The sequence below is a fragment of the Eptatretus burgeri genome, chromosome 9, assembly GCF_056783735.1.
Source record: "Eptatretus burgeri isolate ZD-2024b chromosome 9, Ebu_testis_v1, whole genome shotgun sequence".
NCBI lineage: Eukaryota > Metazoa > Chordata > Myxini > Myxiniformes > Myxinidae > Eptatretus > Eptatretus burgeri.
Window position 1 is genome coordinate 23,216,840 of NC_140969.1, and position 23,766 is coordinate 23,240,605.

Below are 23,766 nucleotides of genomic sequence, written 5' to 3' on the forward strand. Positions count from 1 at the left end.
ATTCAGATTCGAATTTGGCTGGGAACTAAAACATTTAACTTTGAAGTATTTTCTTTTTTTCAATCGAGAAATGCATCAGTTATTAATGTTCAAATATAAATGCAAAGGAACCGATGATATTATTCACATGGTCAAATTTTAAAGGGCTTTGCCAGTACATCGTATTTTATGAATTTCTCCAAAAATAATCACAATAAACAGCCCCAATGGATCGAGTCAGCGAGATCATTGTAAATTTTGAAATTTGTCCTGATTGACGGATCGTGTTTCTCATAAAGATATCTCGCTTCAAAACAAAATCTATCTGTTTCATTTCCATTCAATGACTTACCAGATTTTTAGAGCAGATATCAAGACAAACACAGGGAAGGGAAGAGGAGAAGAGGGATTGGGCGTGGGGTGGAGGTGTTAGAGATAGATCGTGAACCGAATTAAATTAATAAAACATAAACAACAGAGAGAAAGAGAGTTAGCGACAGATGGGAAAATAGCGATACGCTGTCTTCGCCGAGCTGTTCTTCCCGGGAAAACTGCAGCGCATCGCAGGGCAAGTGCTTGATCAAGTTTATTTGTTTATGAAAATTATGGGTACATTCCATTTGTTAGAAGGAGTCAAGGGGTGTATCATTCATGAGATTGATTTATGAACATATCGAGTTATTTAAATATCTTCCAAGTGTATACATGCAAGATTAACGATTATCAAGGACTGGGAACATGAAAAAGAAAAATGAAAGATTAAACACAAGATGTTAATAAGCATATTAATTAATTTATTTTCCTGACATGCTTCACCCACCCCACTTCCACCACCTTAGTCATCTGTTCCTGTGTAAAAGTGAACTATTCCCTTGTTCAATGTACTGTTAAAGCCCCTGTCACACCTTGACGATTTAGCCAGCGTATGCCGACGTATGAAAAATTTGCCGGATACGCTGGCACACGTCGAATACGTTATGGGTAAGTTTTGTATACGTTAAGAGCACGCTGAAGCATGCTGGCATACGTCGTAGTACGCCGAGCTCGTCGACGAATTTTAAGCATGCTCAAAAATTTTCGACATGCCAGCGTATGACTCGCACGTTCCGCATACGCTGGCCATAAGTTGTAGGCACGTTATGCGATCGTTGACACACGTTACTTGTAAGTTGCTCATTAGTCGAAACACGTTGAGGTAATGTCTAGCGTACCCGAAACTTATTTCTAACATATGAGTAACATGCTTTGAACCTATGTGTAACATATCTCCAACGCATGTCGATGTATGTGAGATGTATTTGACGTCTTCCGGACGACCACAGAACTTACTGAACGTGTTTCTAACTTACAGCTACCGTATAATGGCGTATTGGTAGCGTTTAGGGGAATTGGTATATAATAATGGGGTTCACAGGAGGAACCCGTCAGTGTTTCAGACTCCATGGTGAGTAGATGTCCATGTCATCCGAGAGATGGAGGATCCGGCAAGGCTGAGACGACAACACCTATTAGCTGTCCTCCAACATCAACATGACCTCATTGATTTGACACTGTACCAGTTGCGTGCCAATAGAGCCGGGAGAAGAAGAGGTTAACGGAGGAGAAGGAACTGGGTGAGACCATGGATCGGGAGGCGGTTATGATTTGAATTGTCGATCGGCAGCCTTTTAATAGGCTACGCCACGTGATCGTTGGCGATACGCTGCCGCGCGCTATGCATAAGTTAGACTCTCGTTGGGCATAAGTTGTGAACGCCGCCAACACACTAAGCATTCGTTGGTATAAGTTATCTATAAGTTATCGAAACGTTCTGTGTACGTTACTAATACGTTATGCATACGTCCAACTCGTTATTATACGCCCAAAACTGAAAAAAAACATCAATAGTTCAGCGTTCGCCAGCGTTTTAGAACAATTTTGATACGTTGCCATACGCTGGCTAAATCGTCAAGGTGTGACAGGGACTTAAGGACAGGCTCATCTTTTTTTCTTTCTTTTTTTTATCATGCTACAACTATTTTCTACTATTTCATAGCACTGTACTCTTCTTACTGAAAAGATGAGTCAAAAGCGACTGTTGCAATTTGGCTTTTCCCATCATAGTAAAAGGCAGAATGATGGGAGAGAGTCATCGATCTGCAGGGTCATCTGCTTCTGCAAGTGAGCCCTCTACGAGCTCTGTCACGGGTCCTGTCGTGAATGCGGACACCTCTCTTTCCAGGTCCAAGGTGGAAAGTGCACAAGCTTATGAGATGAAGGGACAATGAAAATTCCAGAGCAAATCGAAGACTGAGTACCGTTGGCTCGGCAATGAAGAAGAGGAGTACAGATGTATTGTAACTAATGCGAGCCCATTATTCTTTATGGGAACCTCAAACTTCAGAAAACGAAATGTCCAAAAACACAACAGCTCCAGGCATCATCGCCAATGCGATAAAACAAAGACAATCTCGATGAGAGAACAAACTGCATCAGCAGCCTCAACTCCTTCAACAAATCGACAACATATTATTATGAGTATGGGCAATGATCAACTAGCTCACGTCACCTCGCTGTTCAATACCGCCGACTTTGTTGCGAAGGCCGAGTTGCCGTTTATAACTTATACAGGCATGGTCAACTTGCAGAAGTTTATCAGTCTGTACCTGGGGTCAACCTACTTAAGCTATCAAGCCTGCATAAGGTAACGTTGATAACTGTACATTACATTGTAATTGTGAGAAGATGCATTTTACGTTTATTTAAATGAAGAAGAAATTTTTGACAACCTAAATTTCAATCCGGGCAACCAAAATTTTGAATGGCTACCCTGGAGGACACCCAGAAAAAAAAGATAGTGTGGAGTATTGTGTAATATATCTTCTTCTTCTTCTTCTTCCTTTGGCTGCTCCCGTTAGGGGTCGCCACAGCGGATCATCTGTATGATCCACATAGTGATTTGGCACAGGTTTTATGCCTGATGCCCTTCCTGACGCAACCCTGGTCGCCTCTTACGACACAGGGATATGGTACACCTATTTTAACCGGGGGTATACACCGGCCCAGTACACTGGTACTCATTTCGCCGACCTCGGAAGGATGACAGGCTGAGTCAACCCCCTGGTGTATTAATTCAGTGGCCCAACGGGGCTTGAACTCAGGACCTTTTGGATCCCAAGCCGCTGCCCTAACCACTGCGCCAACACCAGGCTCATATTGTGTTATATATATATATATATATATATATATGTATATATATATATATATATATATATATATATATATATATATATATATATATATATATATATATATATATATATATATATATATATATATACATATACATATACATATACATATACATACATACATACATACATACATACATATATATATATATATATATATATATATATATATATATATATATATATACTTATATAAAACCAGGGGTTAAAACAATACCTGGACGGATGGCAAAGCTTCTCCCTCAAAGGCTACAACCGAGACTCGGAAATTAATGCACGCTCGTTAACGGGCTTAATAGCGGAGAGAGGATCCACCCAGGAGGACCACAACACAGGGCGCTGCACCAGGACAGCACAATGCTACAGTGTCTTCAAATTAATACATTGAGTGAAAAATAAAGCAAATATTCACAAAGGATGATGATTCAAAAAGAAATGATAATGATGTGAAATAAATAAATCCTACAGTCAAGACCTCGTACACAGATTCAAATCCAGACAAAGGGTGACACAAAATGAAAAGAAAAAGCTTCCCTCAAAGCTATTGCTTTACTTAGTTTGGCCCAGAGCTGATCCTTGTGGAACTGGAATTGAGGCGCTTCTCTTGTAATGGGACGAACGCACGCCAGGCAATCTGCGAGCGGCACTTCACATAAAGGCTCAAAGCCCCAGTGTAACGGCTTCGGGTTCTCCGATCGTCGTCATCAACCTGACCAGAAGCAAAAGGCCGGAATCTTACTTCACCACGTGAGACAAACCACCTCAACACGGATTCAACGGCCATGTCATCCTCTTCGGTGTGCGCTCAATCTCCGCTCTCGCCTCTCCAAAACAATGCACCTTGTGCCTCCACTCTGATCAAGGCTCTCCCAGAATGCCAAGTGAACTCTTTCGCCTCCAAAAATGTGCCACGATAATCCTCTCAAAAATGCACAAGCTGCCCTTGTGAGCTCCATTTCCTGTGCGCTTCCCTCTCTTGTGCACTCTCTTTCTCTTGTGCGCTCTATCTCTCTCTCGCTCTCTCTCTCTCTCTCTCTCTCTCTCTCTCTCTCTCTCTCTCTCTCTCTCTCTCTCTCTCTCTCTCTCTCTCTCTCTCTCTCTCTCTCTCTCTCTCTCTCTCTCTCTCTCTCGCTCTCGCTCTCGCTCTCGCTCTCGCTCTCGCTCTCGCTCTCGCTCTCGCTCTCGCTCTCGCTCTCGCTCTCGCTCTCGCTCTCGCTCTCGCTCTCGCTCTCGCTCTCTCTTTCTCTTTCTCTTTCTCTTTCTCTCTCTCTCCCCTGTGTGCTTTTTTTGTGTGCTCCCTCTCTTTGCTTTTACCTCTATATCCTCCGCTTCCGGGGCGTGGCCTGCTCGCATCAAACTCGGGAAGGTGGGGCTTTCTGCCCGTTTGTTGTGGTTTCAGGGACGCGTTCCCCACCTTTATTGCCTAGCTTGAAATATAAGAACAGAGGGAAAAAAATCACAGAGTGTAATCACATATTGGGGAATTTATTCTTACTCCCTCGGCTAATTAACACGGCACCACCCCTCGTGTGGCGACACGTCACACTTAATTTTGGGATTCCCTACTTACTACATCAAGATGCCTTCTACTCGTCCACGGACCAAGCAACTCTACACAATGTTATTCCCTATTAGATTCTTTCATTTACCCCCACAGACGTAACAATATGTATATATGTATGCATGTGTATATATATATATATATCTTCTTCTTTCGGCTGCTCCCATTTGGGGTCGCCACAGCGGATCATCCGTATGATCCGCATTGTGATTTGGCACATGTTTTATGCCGGATGCCCTTCCTGACGCAACCCTGGTCGCCTCTTACGACACAGGGATAATATATATATATATATATATATATATATATATATATATATATATATATATATATATATATATATACATACATATATATTAGCATGCTAGTAAAAGGATGTGTGTGTGTGTCTCTTCCATAACTCCAAAACTATAAAACCGAGCAGCCTGAAACTTTGCATGCACACTAAGAAAACTCCAAGGAAGTGCAAGAGTGAAAATTGAGTGTTTGGGTTAATGAAAACACCCCATTTGAAGATAATTAACGGCCTTACTTAATTATATCCTTCATCAGGCGATCCTCGGCCACCTCGCTGTCTGGGGTCTTAATGTGTTTCCTGGGTAACCTCGCCGGGGTCTGAAGCCGCCATGTTTTTTTCGCCTGCTCAACCTCACCCTGACTTTGGACAGGCTGCAACGATTTCTTTACGATAATTTTTTTTTTTTTACTTTCTTAACTTATATGGAATGCCTGTTCATCGTAGCTATGAATAGCTGTATACATCGCTTTTGTAAGTACTATAGTGTTCAAATTAGGAGCTTGGAACGATTTCATGCATTATATGAAACGATTTTCCACGATCTACTCTCACGGACTAATTAACGGAAATATTATTTCGCTTTTTAGGATCGGATATCGTCCGGACTAAATATGTGTCGAAATCTATTGTGAAATCTGATAATTTAAATATATAACGAGTCTTATAACTAAGCTGATAGGCCTAGTTACGTTAAACAAGCAAGTCTATGTTCCCTCCTCCAGACATCCACAAGAAAATGTGAAATTTTCAAAGCATTAAACTTATCTTTTTCAAATGTTTGGATAATTATATTGAGTGAACAATTAACCAGCTTCATTGAGCTGTATGATTTAATGCGTTCACTGCAAGACCTCATGCCCTGTCCCCCAGAGGGACTGCCTATCCATAGTGTCTGCCAGATCTGTGTCTATATTTTCAGATGTTTCGCGATGTGCTCTACAGGGAATCAAAGTAAATTTGATAAAAAATGGACTTAGATAAAAGAAGTTATCACGTTCGTGCAGAACGCGAACGATGTACCACGTGAAGCGTGTCATGCACAGACATGCAGGCAAAATGGCAGATTTTCTGCAAGGTTTATTTCACGGGTGATTGAACTTTGCGATGTCTCCAAGGTTGTTCTGCGTGAAGCTGCAACTCTTTTGTGGACAGTCATTTTATTTCATCAATTCATTTTATATCATTAACTGCTGCGTGCACTGTGAAGAAGGGCTTTAAAGTAAAAGGTATATTTTATGGAATACAGCGACAGCCTGGCAAAACCGTTCCTTATCACCCAGTTAATTTGAGTGCTTGCACAAGTGCTTAAGCTACTTGCCGAGCACCCATTGTCGATAGCCCGATGTCATTCTGAGCGAGTGGTTCGTGCTCCGTCACCCTGAGCGAGCGGTTCGTGCTCCATCACCCTGAGCGATAAAGACCCCCACGGCCTGCTGTAAGACAGATGCATGATCATAAAATTACTCCCCCCCCCCTGCCCCAGCCAATCAGCGCAAGCACATGATCCTCACATGACATTAGACCAGAGAGACAGATATATATATATATATATATATATATATATATATATATATATATATATATATATATATATATATATATATATATATATTGTTGCGAATTCGCGCCCGCCGGCGTGCGAGCGGCCATGTAACTCAAATCGCGGCACGTCGCCCACCGGACGGACAATTCTGTCGTGACCCTCTCGGACTAACGCCGGGAACTAGTCACGGGTAGGCCTTTCGGCCTCTCCACGATCATGCCAATCGGCCCCCCGCGTGGGATAGGGTTGTTCGCCAAATTCGACCTACCTAAGTACCCACACGGAGGGTAGACCGGGCGATCGCAGGTCGACTCCGGACTCGGGCCACTTTAAGCGACCCGTTCCGTACTATCGGGATAACCGAGCGTTGTTATCGTCAACCTCGATTAATTATCGGGCGTATTTAGCCCACCACCAACCCTTTACGTGAAGTAAGATGGAGATTCAATTAAAGAAAAGACGAAGCGAAACGGGAAAAACAGTTCAACATAAGGCACATTTATTCCACGGCACACGGATTGCACACATATACAATTACAACAATTATGCACAAAAAGCAATTGCAAAAGAAACACAACAATGCAGATCTACTACCGACTACGCGAGCACACGGCAACACTTACACAGTTTTACTTTACAGACGGCGCCGACAACACATATACTCAAAAGCAAAAGAAAAGGGCCACCCTCAACGACAAGGGGGCAGACGTGGTCTGTGGGCGTGAGACCGGTTGGAGCCTACCCGTCTTGTGATGAGCCGCAAATGTGGCGGCGGTGCCCCGACTCCGTGCTCCTCCGCGGGTTTTGTTGGCACTGCTTGGAATGGGGTGGGAACGGGGCCCCCTTTCCGCACTATCTCAGCGCGGGGGGGGGGGGGAAAGGGGGGAATTGTTGATGCTCTGGGGAAAGAGGATAGCTGGCTTGCTTGGGTCCCGCGACGAGCGACTCCACTGCGACCTCGACCGCGCTCCCAGCTTCCTCTCTCTGCAGCTCCCCGACAGGCTCCGAACCCCGACAGACTGACTCTCCTCCAGACCCGTCTTGACTGCTGCCGCCACACACCTCTCCAACTCGCCCGAGCCCAAAAACTCCTCTGCCGCTGCCACACCTCTCCAACTCGCCCGAGCCCAAAACTCTCTGCCGCTGACACACCTCTCCAACTCGCCCGAGCCCAAAACTCTCTGCCGCTGCCACACCTCTCCAACTCGCCCGAGCCCAAAAACTCTCTGCCGCTGCCACACCTCTCCAACTCGCCCGAGCCCAAAACTGACTGAATTCGCCCCGCGCTCGGCGCTTTATAGTACGGCAGGAGAACCCATATGCAAATTTCCGGATCAGGATGAGCTCGGGGGCGGAGCCACGCTCGCCCATTGGACGGAGGAAAAGTGGGCGTGAACCTCCCCTGATCCTCGAATTGCATATATAGATTCTACTCCGACGCGCCTGGAGGCGGGGCCAAATCGCCCCGCGCTTGCTGATAGGACAGATCAGAAGTGGGCGTGTATCATTCCTGATCCGACTTCTCCTCGGAAAGGCCGCTTTTTGCACCCGCTGCTCGGCGCGTGCCCTGTACGAGTCCAGGACAGCCTGACGCTCGGTGCCCACAAGCGGTGCGGGAATGACTGCAGAAGGAGAGGCGAAGGTGGTGGAGGGTTTAAAGTGGCGGTCCCTGGCCACGGTGACGCTTGGAATGGCGGTGATGCGATGGTTGTGGGATGGTGTGCTGTGAAAGTTAAAGGTCGTGGCTGTTGGCGTTGTTGTTGTGGTGAAGCGGCGTTGTGGTTGGCGGTTGTTGTGTGATGGTGGTTGAGACGTGGTTGGTTCAAAATAAAGATAGAACAGAAAAACGGCTATCTTAAAGGGTTGCAGCCCGAATGAATCACATTTATTCCCTCTAAACAAGGGGTTTGGGGCTAACTACACATGTACTTACAGAGATATCTCACCTACGGGACCTGAATGGTGGTTTGCGAATTTCCTCAACAACAACAATATATATATATATATATATATATATATATATATATATATATATATATATATATATATATATATATATATATATATATATATATATATATATTTGTGCCCTGTGGACTCGAGAACACTGTGGTTCCGAGGAGAGATCGCACTCTGCTCCATATACCCAGAGCAACGTGGATCCTGGATGGTGTGATTGTCGTTGAAGACGAGCCACCATTGCAATAAGTTTTTTTTTTCGAATGATTTCACGGTATCAAAATTATTTGTTGCTATACCTGGCCAAGCTTTCATTTTCATCATTGGGAGTTTCTTTTAAGTTAATGCTTTGTACAAATTTGAGATACCTGTTCAATTTACAGGAAACATTCTGTTTGTGACTTTAGTCTAAACTTATTGTTTAATACTACAGTTGATGTAAACTTTTGTAAATGACTTTTTTGTATATGACTTTTATAAACTTATTTCGGGTGGTGTTTCACAAGATTAGCCCATGGAATCTTGAATTTATTTATTTTAATTTTAAATTCAGTCTATGAATTGGTTGCTTAATTTGAGATTTTCTACATTGCCTCTTCTATCTTTCATTATTTGTTTTACTACTTTATCCACACATTCATTTCACCAGATGTTTTTGATTACCACCACCAGGTACGTGATGCAGTGTCAGCATATGGTGTTATTGATGTGGATCGGTTGGAAGGTCACACGGAGGAAAATCCAGAGCAAATGAAAGAGAATATTGCAGAAAGTATCTCCACTAGCTCAAACAATGAAGAATTTTACTCGGTGGGTTTTATTAACTGGTGCTCTTTCTCATCTCCAGTCCTACTTTCTTGTGTATAACTCATAAATTGATGTCCACAGGCCAGTACCATAAGAGATCACTACCCTGATAAAATGTCTACATGGATTTGCAAAAGTTTCCATCAACACTAGTCTTGGAAAGTGGTGTTTCATTATTAAGCTTTCATCAGCAATACACTGCAACAATTCTTTCAAAGCTCAAGCAAACAATCTCTCTCCTTGAGCTCTTAATGGATGGAGCACACTGTAAATGCAAGGTAGTGAAAACTCCAAAAAACCTTTTGCTGGGAAATACAGAATGACATAAATGTCGAAATACAAGTAGATAGAGAAAGAGAAAATTAGAATCCGAGTAAAAACACAAGTAGAATGGAAAAAATGACCTGCAAAAATCAATGTATTTTACAGTATGACAGTTACAGGATGACAGCGCATAGCTGGGCCAAGATTTGAACCCAGGCTTGGTAGCTTAGAGGTGAGTGTGCATACCTCGAGTCGAGGCCATCCAATTGGCCTCAGGGAGCACATAGCCAAACAATATTGAATCAACATTTTTTGTTAACAGAGTCGAGGCTTGTGGAAGAGTGAGAACACAGAACGGATCAAAACACAGCACAACAAAAGGAACAGTATAAAGAGGGGGTAAACACCAACAGCAGGGTTGAAGGGCAAAATAGGGGGACATTTGCACAAGTAAGGAATTTGGGGAGGAATGAGGGGTAAGGGACGAAGGTGTGCAAGATAGATACAGAACAAACCCTCAGAAAGGAAAAACTGGAAATTTAGAAGGTGGTGGTGTTCGTGGTGGAGGTGGATTAATGGGGGGTAAAAAGGATCATGGTTTTGGATGGGGGATGATCTGAGATGGTGGTCAACAACTGTCTTGAAGACGAGGAGTAAAGAATGAGATTGAATAGAATGTGGAGTTGATTCTACAGGTAGCAAAAAGGAGGAACGAATGGGTGGAGGTGAACAATGATTCTGGATTTTGGGAATTTCACTATAAATGGGTTGATGGAAGACCATATGTACTTTTCAAAAACTTTGGAGGGTGGCAAAGCATAAAAAGAACAGAGGGTGCAAGACCAGAAAAGAGGCCGTTGAAGACACATGAACCGGGACCCCCAACCTATCTGAGATGGGAAAGTGATAGGGCCATAGACTTGGTTTCATTGTGGGAAATTGCAATAATCTTGAAGGCCTTGCTTTCCAGGGCGTCAGGTTGAGCAAGGTGTGAGGCTGGGGTGCCATCCCAGAGGGAGAGCAGTACTCCACCAAGCTGCGGATGGATAATAGTTCATGTGTGCCAAGGAAGGACTTTGTATGATGCATGATGCCCAGTTTGCGACTGGCTTTGGAGGCCAACTTTGCAATGTGGTTTGCCCAAGAAAGATCATGGCTGATCATGAGACCTAGGAGTTTGACTGACTGAACTTCCTCAAGAGGATTGTGAAGAAGGTAGGAGGGTTGAGAGAGAGACAGACAGACAGACAGAGACAGACCGACAGACAGACCGAGACAGACAGACCGAGACAGACCCACATACACACACGGAGATTGATTGATTTGTTTGGATTGAAAACGTATTCTAAGCGTTTGACCATCTTGTGCTTTTATCAATGTTTGAAGAGAGGGAAGAGGCTTCGACCTGCCTATCTGAAGGATGTGGGATGTCATGGCAGATAGTAGAGTCATCAGCAAATAGATAAAGGGGATTTTTCCAGAGAGATGATTGATGAAGAACAGGAATAGGACTGGGTCCAGAACACTGCCCTGGGGCAGGCACTCCAGCCTTGACAGGGAGAGTAGATGAAAGGATTCCGTTGAGTGCCACACGTTGGCTACGACAGTCGAGGAGGAAGTCAGTAAGCCATGTGTGGAGTTGGCCTTGGATGCCATAGGCAGAATTTGGCGAGCAATGCAGGGTGCTAGATTGTTTTGAGAGCTCGAGATATGTCTGAAGAGATGGCTGTCTCTCTAGACATATATCGAGCATTATCCAGTCGGTACCTGTCTAGCAGGACATCTTCATCCTGAGTTAAAGAAATCAAAGAGCAAAGCTTGGAAGCAGACTGGTCGCAACTGTGTACTTTTGAGATAGGGCCAAATGGCCTCCTCTTGTGCCAAGGTTCCTTGATATTAACACCAAAGGAGTATTGACCTTGAAAGAATACTTTCGTGCACTCAGCTCTATTTGGCCCTGGATGTAGGATCTCCCAGTTTAATTATCAAGGGCTCATTTGTGATTGACCTTTTGTTGGCCAATTAAGTTTGGACAAATGTCGTATTTTAACAATGCTCTTGGAAAAAATACTCTAAAGGAAATAGATATATCCTGTTTTATGGTTTCGTTTCGGTTTTAGTAAATATCTGACCAGTTTTTTCAATGCTGTGGCCTAAAAGAAGAGTCCTCGAAGAAGAAATCTCTATATAATCTTCCTTTGTGAAGGATCATTCATTCTGGCATTCATATGTATCGAGTATCAGAAAATCGAGATGGTAGGGCCTAATAAATGTAAGAAAAGTTGAAAATTGCGTTGTGATTGTAGGTGAATGAGAGATCGCAGAAGGAGAACAATGGGATAAATGAAAGATGAGCTGGTACTGTACTTTCTAAAATCATTGCTCGTCTATTGAACTACTCTTGATGATTGTATAAAATTTCACTTTCAACCCAAAAGTACTCGCATCTCTCATTTACCTTCCTTTCCCCCCTTTCTCACATCTGTGAAGTCACCTGCCTGGTCACTCTTATCCTCCTCTCTTTCTCTTCATTTCTTTGAAAGTTGTGACTCACCACCATCTGGTGTCATCCCCCATTCCTACCAATGGTCCTTCCTACTCTCATTAGCCTTTTCTTGTCTGTGCATCCTATGTTCGCCTGCACCCTGCCACACCATTAGACCAGCATTGACCTTTTATCCGCTGGTTCTTCCACGTGCCTTTATATCTGTACTGATAAAAGACAACTTTGCAGATCCATCACGAATAATACTGGGCTGGCACACTCACTTCTGAGCTGTCTAGCCTGGGTTTGAATCCCGACTCAGCTATAAACTGTCATCCCGGTGTTTCGCGTGTAGGGTGATTCATCAATATGTGTGCCGTCCCTCGGATAGACGTTAAATTTTGGCGTCCCATCTGTCAGCATTAAATGGTGAACATTAAAGATCCCCGGTGACCTTGGTAAAGAGTAGACGAGCTCTTACTGGCACCCTGAACAAATAACAAATTCCCACTTTAACATACAGGGGCACTGCAACAGCAGCACAGCCGTGATCCCAACAAAAAATGTGATGCAAATCTGCAGCCACGTGCTGCATATGAAAGAAGAAGAAGACTAATAATACTGAAGCCTCTTGGACGGTGCAGTCATTGATACTTTTTTTTTTCCTGTCCCAAAGGATTGGTCCATTTCTAGCGGTGCAGGCTCCACAGCTTGGCAGCAAGGTCCTGGACACGGTGAAGGACCAGATGTGAGTCTGTCTGCTTTATCATGTGTCTTTGTCTTTGTAGAGATCTCTCCGTGTGTTTCCTTTCATAATTCTCACCAGGGCCTGGCTGTATCTCCTTCATATATCATAAAATAATTTATTTTGGCCAATTGAGATAAAAGATTGCGTTGGCAGGATGGCTGAAGAGGTACGCATACTCACCTCGAAGCTGTCTGTCGTGGATTTGAATTAAACTGTCATCCCGATGTTTCACAGGCAGGGTGATTCATAAATGTGTGTGCCGTCCCTTGGATGGACATTCAACTGGCGTCCCGTCTACTAACTTATAGTTTGTGGACGTTAAGGATCCCTTCGGTGGCCTTCGCGAAGAGTAGGCGACCTATCACCAACATCATGAACAAATTCCTAATTCCTGCTCCAACTACTTGGTCGAGCGTCAGGCGTGGCTCACCGGTTGGGCCAAAAACTCCCCTCCAGCCAACTCCACAAGAACGTGGGAATAATTGTGATCATTAAAGAAGAGCATTAGTTAATAGATTAAAATCCATTGCTTGATGCATGACGAGGCTCAGTCGACTGAAAATTCATCAAATTGGAAATGAGCTCTTGGATACTTATTACCATCTTCATTGCGGATCAACTTTAGGACAGCAAATCAGGATGTAAATGGGTTTCACACAAAAAAGTAAGGGCAGATAAATACGAGGAATGACATCCTCGAGCATTATTAATTTGATGTCGACGTACTGCCGCCCTACGTTAGTTACAATCAAGAAGTGTTTTTACTTTTCACTCAATAATTTCAAAAGTTATCCTGGATCGGTTTTTATTTGTTTTTCTTTGTTCGTCTCAACATTTATGATGAGTAAGAAAATATATAAACATGTTTTTTTTTTTTTAATTTGAATTGTCACTTGTATAATGTATTTTTAGGCACAAAGATGGCACTCGATCACCACTGTGTGCATGTGTGGCCGAACTAACCCCAGCACAGCCGAACAGTGAATAGTTGAATTGAAGTTGTTAGCAGGAAGATGATGTTGTTCATGCCTAGAACATGAAACTGCTAAGCTAAGACCCTGATAATGGCAGAGAGAGCATCTCCACACAGTATTTAATGAGTTGATTGCAACAGTTAAAATAATGGCAAGCAATGATGACTAAATAACTAAACTCAGAGACGAGAGGCACACATGTTTACTTAACAACTTATCATACAATCTTCCTGGGAATCGCTAGCCTGTAGAACAGGGGGAATAGGTCAGGGAAAGTGGGATGGCAAAGGAAAAAACAAACAAACTTCAAGCTGCTTGATGAAGAAAAGTGAAGGAAGATAACTGGCGGTGCGAGTGGGGGCGGGTGAGAAGTGGAACAAAAATGGCGGCACATCACGTGGCCTATCGTGGTCAGAGTGAGAGATGAACTCGGTGGTGCACGGCCAGCATCACTCCATGTCATAGTTAGCACGACTGCAGTCAAAATTATAGCTGGCTTGTTCATGTTACCCTGTACCCTCAGTATCAGGGCGCTGACACATAACCTTGAATCTCCTCATAGTGGACTGTACTGCCTTGTACGTGAACTCACGGAGACTTCCGTTTCCTGCATACTGCCCTCCGACTAAATTAATATACAAACTAAAAGTTTATTATTATTATTATTATTATTATTATTATTATTATTATTATTATCATGATTGTCACATCAGATGCCCAGATATCACAAACTTTCTGAGCCGGAGGTTCAATCAAGGCCTCTGCGAATGGCCAAAACGATGCTAGAATTTACTCTTCGGCATTCAGAATTACTCTTACCATTTACAATCCCCCAAGGATCACCCAATTACTAACCAAAACTGACGGTGGGTCACGGGCGTGAAGGCGAAAGGAGGGAAGACGTTCCTTATAGTTAAAATGGTTTATTCTAAAATGATACCAACACGGGATGGACAAGACGACAAAACCATTCTCCCTCTGCAGGTAAATATTCGGCCCTTCTCCAGGACTCCGCAAACAATGTTACCACCATGGCTTGCAGTCCACTGGCCAAACAGTTCTTGATGGCAGTTCCTTTACAGCGGGAAGCCCTTTCTGGGTGCCTTTGTGTCCAAGTCCTACACCTGGCCTCACCTGTACACAATGTTTTACACAATACAACCATACCCTGTTTTGCTTTGAGGTTTATAATAACCATCCCCTCTATGCACTTACCCGATTCGATCACACGGTTCGTCCTATTTTTAACACAATTTGTCAATGGGTTACCCCCCCCTCCCACCCCTTTCCACACATTATTATTATTATTATTATTATTATTATTATTATTATGATAATTTTTTTTTAAATGGAGCTCTTCCATAAAGCTGTGTGGTGAGTGACAGTCGGGTAGTTTGAGAGTAGTGTGCAGGAACGGCAGTCATAGAGAGTGATTGTACTCTATTTCTGTAATCTCTGACCCTGCTAAGTGGTTGCATTGCCAGCTTTCCCCTTGGAAAGTTAATGCTTTTACCCTGGTGGTTACAGGGTCCTCAATGTGGATATAAAAGTTCAGGTTTTCATCCTTCAGTTACGTCTCAAATTGTAAATTTTTATCTTTATCTCCTCCTTGTCCCTTCCCTCATTTATTGACTTTGAATTGTATACTTATCCACACAAACTTTCACTCTGGTCTTAACCACCTCTGGAATATGAGATTACCATAAAAAAACCATTTTTCATAGAAATTATAAAATGCAAATCCATAATTATTGATGTGCAATCCTTTATCGATCCGCATGGATTGTATTGTTTTGCGTGTCGATGTTGCTTTGTTGTTTGGTTTCCATTTTTCTTCCTCTTATGAATGTCAGCAACAGAATGAATTGATTTATATTTCCTTGTGATTATACATATTCGGTTTGGAGATAGTTTTTAAGAAGAGGCTGGTATCTACCCCTGCCCCATTTCCTCTTCGCTTCCCCCATGTGACCCGTTCAGGTGCAGTGGAACAAGCGTGTGGAGCGAGATCAACGGACGCTCAAAATGCTTGAGATCTGGTTGGATCGTGCGGAGCCAGCACTTGCTGAGAGCCTTTGCAAACAGTCGGACTTGTCTGGAAAGGCCCTTGCACAGCAGAACATACAGGTTGGTTTGCTTCTCGTACCCCATACAGGTCCACGAGATATCGTGAGTCAAGTTATAAGGGATCACAAATGATAGCCAAATGTATCAGGACCAGTCCCAGTAACTTGCCATTTAAAAGCCAATTCTATGTTTGTCCTTTGATTCGTGTAAATCAACTTGCATTCTGTGACGCAGGTATTGTGGGCTGAGGTGGTGGAGAGAGGTCCTGCCATGGCAAGGCTGCTTGACGGGGTGCAAGAGCACAACGACCCAGTGTGTACGCAGCACGTGCACACCTTGGCCAGACGGTACCAGACCTTGCATCACTCTCTCGAGGTTTGTAGGCCTACAAGGTGTGCGTGCGTGCGTGCGTGCGTGCGTTTGGTTGTCTAGATTGACGTAACAGTACCTGGTTGTTCATTCAATTATTGTTATGCTCCAACTCCAGTGAAGTAGAATGGATAATATTGCTTGTCTGCATTTCCCAATTGCATTTCTTCAATCTTTAATCTGTATTTGCAGGCCCCATAATTATTTATTTGTCAATTATATTGTAGTATGATAAGAACAGATCATTCACGGGGCCAGTTTTCTGGTTATAGATGTAGAAGGGTTATAAAAACGCAAGGTATCCAACCATATGCTTCACCTATACAAGGGCACAGGTCCAAAAGCTTACTGTTTAAGACAACCAACCAGATACAATGGGGTCCTTAATTTTCACCAGCACGTTCATGAATGAATATGAACAGCCAGCTTATTGGACTAAGATCAAAATAGCATCGCAGGCGTTTGCAAGCAAATGCAATCCGTCTCTGCCTAAAGATTTTGTGTGAAATAAACCAAATAAATAACGTGTGAATTCAGATTTGAAATGCATGTGAAAAATGTACTCATCAGGAAATTAACGAAAATAACAAGCTGCTAAATCTGGGTTGGCTGGATAGCTTAGATGTATACACACTCCTCTCTGAACCGTATAGCCAGGGTTCGAATCTCGGCCCAGCTATAAACTGTCATCCCGGTGTTTCGCAGACAGGGTGATTCATCAGTTTGTGCGCCGTCCCGAGGATGGACCTTAAACTGGGTGTCCCATCTGCTGGAATTTGTGGTCGTTAAAGACCCCATGACAAGCTATCACCAGTATCCTGACCATATTCCAAATTACCTACACTCTGAACCAAGCATCCTGCGTCAGAGTGACAACCCAATCGGGATTTCAACCCGAGCCAATAAACTACTTGTCAGTCCTGGATGTTCATTCCTATATTGTGATGGATTTTGACCTGTGACCCATATACAGTGGCCAACAAAAATATTGACCTCCTACCAATAATGCCACATTTCCATGAATTATAGATTATGTTCAAACGGTTTTCTCCAAATTAACTTTTTTATTTATAACTGACGAGATCAAACTAAACACTGTTATAGTTGAAGAAGGTTACATGTCAGGAATATCTGCAAAAATCAAGTACAAATCAAAATTTACTGGTTGTAAAACAATTCAGCCTCTTACGTCAGGACTTGGTGGAAGAACCTTTTGCAACAATAACTGCTACGTGTCTTTTTTGGGGTAGGTCTCCACCAGTTTTGTACAGCGAGGTGATGAAATCTTTACCCGTTCTTCATGTAAAAATTGTTCTAGTTCTGCCAAGTTTGATGGGGATCGTCGATGGACTGCAATCTTGAAATCTCAGCATGAATGTTCAATTTGGTTCAAGTCAGGACTTTGACTAAGCCACTCAAGAACATTTTTTTCCTTCTTATCCAGAAACTCCAGTGTGGCTTTAGCTTTGTGCTTCGGATCATTGTCCTGCTGAAATATGACCTCTGACCCAGTTTCAGATTCATGGCTGACTTAAGCAGGTTTTCATCCCTTCTATCCTGACAAGTTTGCCAGTCCCTGCTGATGTAAAGCAGCCCCATAACATGATGCTACCTCCACCGTGTTTGCCAGTGGGGATGTTGTTGACTGGCTGATTGATGTCCAGTGGTAGACTTGTGCCAGACATAACGCATTGAATTGAGACCAAAAAGTTCAATTTTTGTCTCGTTTGACCACAAAACTTTTCTCCACATGCCTGCAGTATCATTAAGATGCTTTCTCGCAAACTCCATGTGAGCAGATGTGTCTTTTTCAGTAATGGCTTCTCTCTTGCCACCTGTCCATCGAGGCCAGCTTTGCGAAGGGAACAGGATATTGTTGATTTATGAATACTGACCCCAATCTCGGACATAGAGCATTTCAGATCTTTCAAAATCATTGTTGGATTTATAGTGACATCCCGAACCAGTTTCCTGCTTGCCCGGCTGCTGAGTTTGGATGGTCGACCTGATCTGGGTAGAGTCTGGGTGGTATGATACGTCTTCCGCTTCTTAATGATAGATTTCACCGTACTCAGAGGGATAATGAGTCACTTTGAAATGTTCTTATAACCCTCTCCTGAACGGTGCTTCTCCACCACTTTATGTCTGACTTCTTTGGAAAGCTCCTGAGTGTTCATGTTTGCCTTGTTGGTTGACCAAGTGAGTTGCACCTTAAAACTCGTTAGATAAGTGGGGCAGCTTAATGTCTCAGTTAAACCACTGATTATAAACAGGTGAACACTATTACAAATATTTTGTAAACTTTCAAACAAATAATTTGCTCCTGAAGTGATTTCGGGTTAATTAGGCAAAGGGTTTCATTATTTATGTCACTGAGAATCATCTGATTTTCTCTTAATCTAACTTCTTCACATTGTATCTGCATTTTTAAAAGTTTTTTCACATTGAAGTAGTTTGGGAAGACTATATGTTAAGTTTTAATTTGAAAGCATCATGAAATAAGTTCAAATGGCATCAAAATGTGAAAACTTTGGAGTGGGGTGAATACTTTTGAAGACCACTATAAAATGGAAACTGCCATCTTAAAAAAAAACAACTTATAAATCAGAATTGAAAGAAATAAATGCATCAAACTGAATACAGCAAGTCTGCACTGTATTACAAAATGTTGGCTCATCTAAGCAGTATTACTGAGAGTGGCCACATAAAACAGGTGGCCACCTAATCAAGGTTTATTGGACGTCGCAAAATATTCTCAATGAAAAACCTCTGAAAATGTGAACGCCGTATATTTTTGGACACACAAGGCCGGTAGTAAGGTACCACCACGCCTAATTTTGGGGTCTGGGTGTACTGGACGACGGCACCTCCATGCGAAATTGGCTTCGAAATCAAGCAATTTTGTTTACTACAGATTGCTGTGTAGAAGAAAGAAACAAAATCAATATTTCTCCCTTCCTGTCAGAGGGGACACATAAAAGTGGTCTCCATGTTGACTGTATATGTCAGTAAAGACTGCAAGACCCACAACGTCACGAGACATTGCAGACAGTGATTTGTGTATTTGCTGTACAGCGTGAGCCGTAAGCCTTCTTACCACGATTGTTTTTTCTTTCATTGATTTTATATGTACTGTAACGATTTGTACGTATTACTATCCTTATTCACAACTCAAACCAACCTCGTGAACATAACAAAACGTGTTCATTATCACATTCTATTCAAAAGTCTGTTCGATCTTGTTTCGGCGATTTTCTGTAAAAAAGCAACACAGGATGTTATTTGCTCTCAAGATGGTAACAAGATATACGGACCACCCCATACAGGTTGTCAAGGGGGGCTTGTCTTGCAGGAACACGACTCTATGGCCAAAATGATGAACATCAAGTGTTTTATTCTGACACATCTCTGTTTAGCTGTGACTGCAGGTTTTCTTTTTTGTCTTTTTGTGTTTTCTGCACACACTGATCCACGCACGCATACACACGGTGTGACGTTGCACAAAAACTCCGGTCCAGAAGCAGATGAACTTGATGATTTTCACCTGATGCTCTTATTCGCTTTCTACCTTTCTTAGGATGCTCTGCCTTTAACACAACGTGCTGCACAGGACCACCGTCTGTTTGAACGAAGCATCAATGCCTTTCAGCAGTGGCTGGTGAACAGCCGCCAGCGTCTCCAGTCACTGCTCAGTCCCAGCCAAAGTGCAAGGACATTCGGAGCTTGGGAGCACGAGCTTGAGGTAAGAAGCCTCAAACATCCAAGACACTTCAAAAATAGAGCTATCACTCAGTCTTAATGTTTCCGCCAACATATACAGACTAGTCCTAATATAGAGTTTGCCATTGCATCATTCATTAAAAATTTTTAATGGACTGTGCACTCCCAACCCATGAGTTGATGATTCTGTCGGTAAAATTCTTCCTGCCACACTGCTCAATGCAGACCTTGCATGCTTTGCGGGGAGAAAAAGAGCGACAGCTGCTGGGATTATGGACAAAGGGACAGGTCGTTGAAGATTCGTCCGATGCTGAGGGGGCAGCCAGGGTTCGGAGATGGCTGCAAGACCTTCAGGCGGACTGGGATGCACACTGGGAGGTGTTTGCACTTTGCCAGAGGTAACATCTATAATCATTTTGGAGCAGGTTCCCAACTTAGTTCAGAAGGCCATTGATAAATGACGGTGTAAGACCTTGTGAAGGGAAGCTCGATAGTGGTATGTAATATCTTTAATCAAATCACTGTGTCACCACCAAACACGAATCCATTGTCTGCCACCGTAGTGTTTTACTTTTCTGCCAAGTTAATAAATTATATCAACTAATAAAATTGAGGGAAGGAGGGTGAGGGAGGGCATTATTGACCAAGTCCTGAATGTTGTTTTTTTTTTTTGTATACCTTGTGGAGGCTTGTATGAGAGCTAACACACAACGCACAGCAAAAGGGGGGGGGGGTATGAGACAAGAGAGGCGGGAGTGGGAAGGACAAAACAGTGGGGAACAGAGACATCAGGAGATCTGTGGAAAGGAGAGGGATGGGACAGGGAACATGGGGAATACAAGATGGACATTACAGGGACTTTCAGAAAGGAAGGCAGGGAATTTGAAGGGGGTGGGTTTGGGGTGGATTAACGGGGGTAGAAAAGATCGAGGGTTTGGATGGGGGACGATAATAGTTGGTGCTGAACAGCTGTTTTAAAGGCCTGGAGGGAAGAATGGGATTGAACAGAGTGTGGGAGTTTATTCCAAAGGCGGGAAAAAAGAGGAATGAAAGAGTGAAGGTGAGCAGTGATTCGTGATTTTGGTAGTTTTACCAGAAGGTGGTTGTTGGTGGACCTTGAGCGCCTTGCGGAAATATGGTGGGGACAAATTGCAGACACAGCGGTGGGGGGTGGGGGGGCGAGACTGGAGAGGAGACGGTAGAAGACAGAAAGACCACCGACCTGCCTGCGGTGAGAGAGTGAGAGGCCCAAAGACTCAGCCTCATTGCGGGAGATGCCAATGATCCTAAATGCCTTGGTTTCTACAGCGTGAAGCCGAGAAAGGTGGGAGGCAGGAGCACCAGCCCATAGGGGAGAGCAGTACTCCATCAGGCTGCGGACAAAAGCCTTTTAAGTGGTCACGATCTCAGGTGAGCCGAGAAAGGACTTTGCACGACAGAGGTTTCCCAGTCGGCAACTGGCTTTGGAGGCCAGGTTGAAAATGTGGCTTTCCCAGGAAAGATCATGGGAGGTAGTGAGACCCAGAAGCTTGAAAGAAAGGACTTCTTCCAGAGGATTGTTGAGAAAGCAGATGGGAGCGGGGGGCGGGGGGGGGGGAGTTTCCAAATGGTCCTTTCGGAGAGACATAGTGAGAGTGTGAGATTTGTCAGGGTTCAAATACATGTTCCACGTGTTGGACCAGTTTGTGATTTTATCCAGATCTGCAGTGAGCGAAGAAGCTGCTGCATGCCAGTCTGAGGGATGACAGATGGTACGGCAGAGGGTGCAGTAATCAGTAAAGAGATAAAGAGGATTTTCAAGAGAGTCGGAGAGATTATTGATGAAAACCAGGAAAGGAACAGGACCCAGAACGCTACCTTGAGGAACTCCAGCCTGGACAGGAAGAGGGGATGAGAGAATTCCATTTAGGGCCACATGTTGGCTGCGACAGGAGAGGAAGTCTGCGAGCCGTGAGTGGAGATGGCCTTGGGTACCATAGGAAGAGAGTTTATTGAGCAGGGCAGGGTGCCAGATCATGCCAAAGCACGTGATATGTTTAGGGATATGGCTCGGATTTTAGGTCTGGCATTGAGGACCTCCATCCATTGTTGGGAGAGCAGAAGCAGCATATCCAGGGTACAGTGACCTCGTCTGAAACCAAATTGATGATCGGAAATCAAGCCATTGGAAAAGAGGAAGGATTTCATGTCTGAAGCGATGATAGATTCCATAACCTTGCTGATGATTGGCAGAAGGGTGATTGGTCTGTAGTTGCAGCGATCTGTTTTTGTACCTTTTTATGCAGGGCAGTAATGTTTGCTGATTTCGAAGCATATGGCAGATGACCTTGAGCAAATGAGAGGGTGAATAGAACAGTCAGAGGTTGAGCAAGAGCAGATGAGCAGGTTTTTAGGACACGTGGGCTGATGCCCTCTGGACCAGTTGCAGAATCTGAGTCGAGGTTTGACAGCAAGCTCTCCACCTTGTCAGGAGAAAAGGACACAGAGTCCAGGGACAGTTGAGTGCGACTGGGTAAGGTGGGTACAGAAAGCGATGGGTTTCGGACACAATATTTCGATGCAAACGCCGAGTTTAGGCATTCAGCTTTTTCATGTGCGGTATCAGCAGTGTGGCCATTTGGGGTAAAGAAGGGGATGGAGGGGGAACATACACCAGAAACAGATTTGATTAGACACCACCAGGATTTTGAGGAGGGAGAGAGGTTTGAGAGTTCAGACTTGAGCTTGGAAAGATGTTGTTTTCTGGCTCTCCTGAGGGTAGATACACACTTGTTCTGAGCTTTGTGGAAGGAACTGAGATTGCCCTCAGTTGGGTTTGCTTTCCATGAGGCAAAGACAAGTTGTTTCAGGTCAGCTGCCTCGCCACAAGCTTCAGTGAACCAAGGGTGGGAGTAAGGGTAGGACAAATGAAGACCAGAGGGGATAAATCTGTGCATGAGGGAGAGCAAGATTCTTTGAAAGAATTCCCAGGATGAGTTGATGTTGGAGAAAGTAGAAATGGGAGACCAGTCTAGAAGTTTGATGGCTGCTTGGAGACCCTGCCAGTCGGCTTGAGTGAAATGCCAGACTTGACGGCGCTGAGGTGGTTCTCTGATAACAGCCAGAGAGATGTCCACTTTGACAAGCACTTGGTCAGAAGAACCGATTGGAGCAAAGGAAGAACAGATATTGTCAGGGAAATTTGTCAAAATCAGATCCAGAAGAGATGGAGTACCATTGGTTGAGATCCGGGTCGGGAAGTTGACCGATTGAGTCGCGGAAGTCTTTTGCTGAGGTGCCATGACAGGTGAGAGAGGTACCCACACCCATCCAACTGGCATGATGACAATTGAAGTTGCCACATATGAGGAAGAGAAAGTTTGGATGAGAATATAGAAGTTGGTCCATGTTTTTGAATAGTGAGGTGTAGATGGAGTCTTCACTGTTAGGTGGACGATACAGTACACTTATAAACATGAGGTGGGAGTGGAGGGGAAGCCGTAACCAGAGGTATTCCTGGGGATGTGGGGGAGTGAGGGCAGTGCATGAAGAGTATGCTGAAGATGCATCGCTTTCCATCCTCTCCTCAATTCTATATCCTCCAAACCTTTTCTTGTCCCATTCTCTACCCTATTTTCAATTTTAATTTTCCTCAATATGATGTCATCACCCCATGGAGTTGGTAAAGTTTCATGACACTTATTTCATTGGTATGGGTTTGATCCCCATGGCTGCTCAGCAGAGATTTCTATATCTTGCGATAGAGTGGCGACTTATATGTGA

At 43.7% G+C, this 23,766-nt stretch overlaps 1 protein-coding gene across 2 annotated transcripts in view; it reads left to right on the plus strand.

Moving 5' to 3' along the window:
• Positions 1-23,766, plus strand: part of SYNE3 (spectrin repeat containing nuclear envelope family member 3) — a 99,858-nt gene that overhangs the window by 55,705 nt on the left and 20,387 nt on the right. For both annotated transcript variants that reach the window (XM_085894382.1, XM_085894381.1), the window contains exons 17-22: positions 9,243-9,380; positions 12,803-12,874; positions 15,829-15,975; positions 16,150-16,290; positions 19,862-20,026; positions 20,230-20,402. In XM_085894382.1, the coding sequence (XP_085750508.1) occupies positions 9,243-9,380; positions 12,803-12,874; positions 15,829-15,975; positions 16,150-16,290; positions 19,862-20,026; positions 20,230-20,402 (836 nt within the window). The remainder of the gene's footprint in view (positions 1-9,242; positions 9,381-12,802; positions 12,875-15,828; positions 15,976-16,149; positions 16,291-19,861; positions 20,027-20,229; positions 20,403-23,766) is intronic.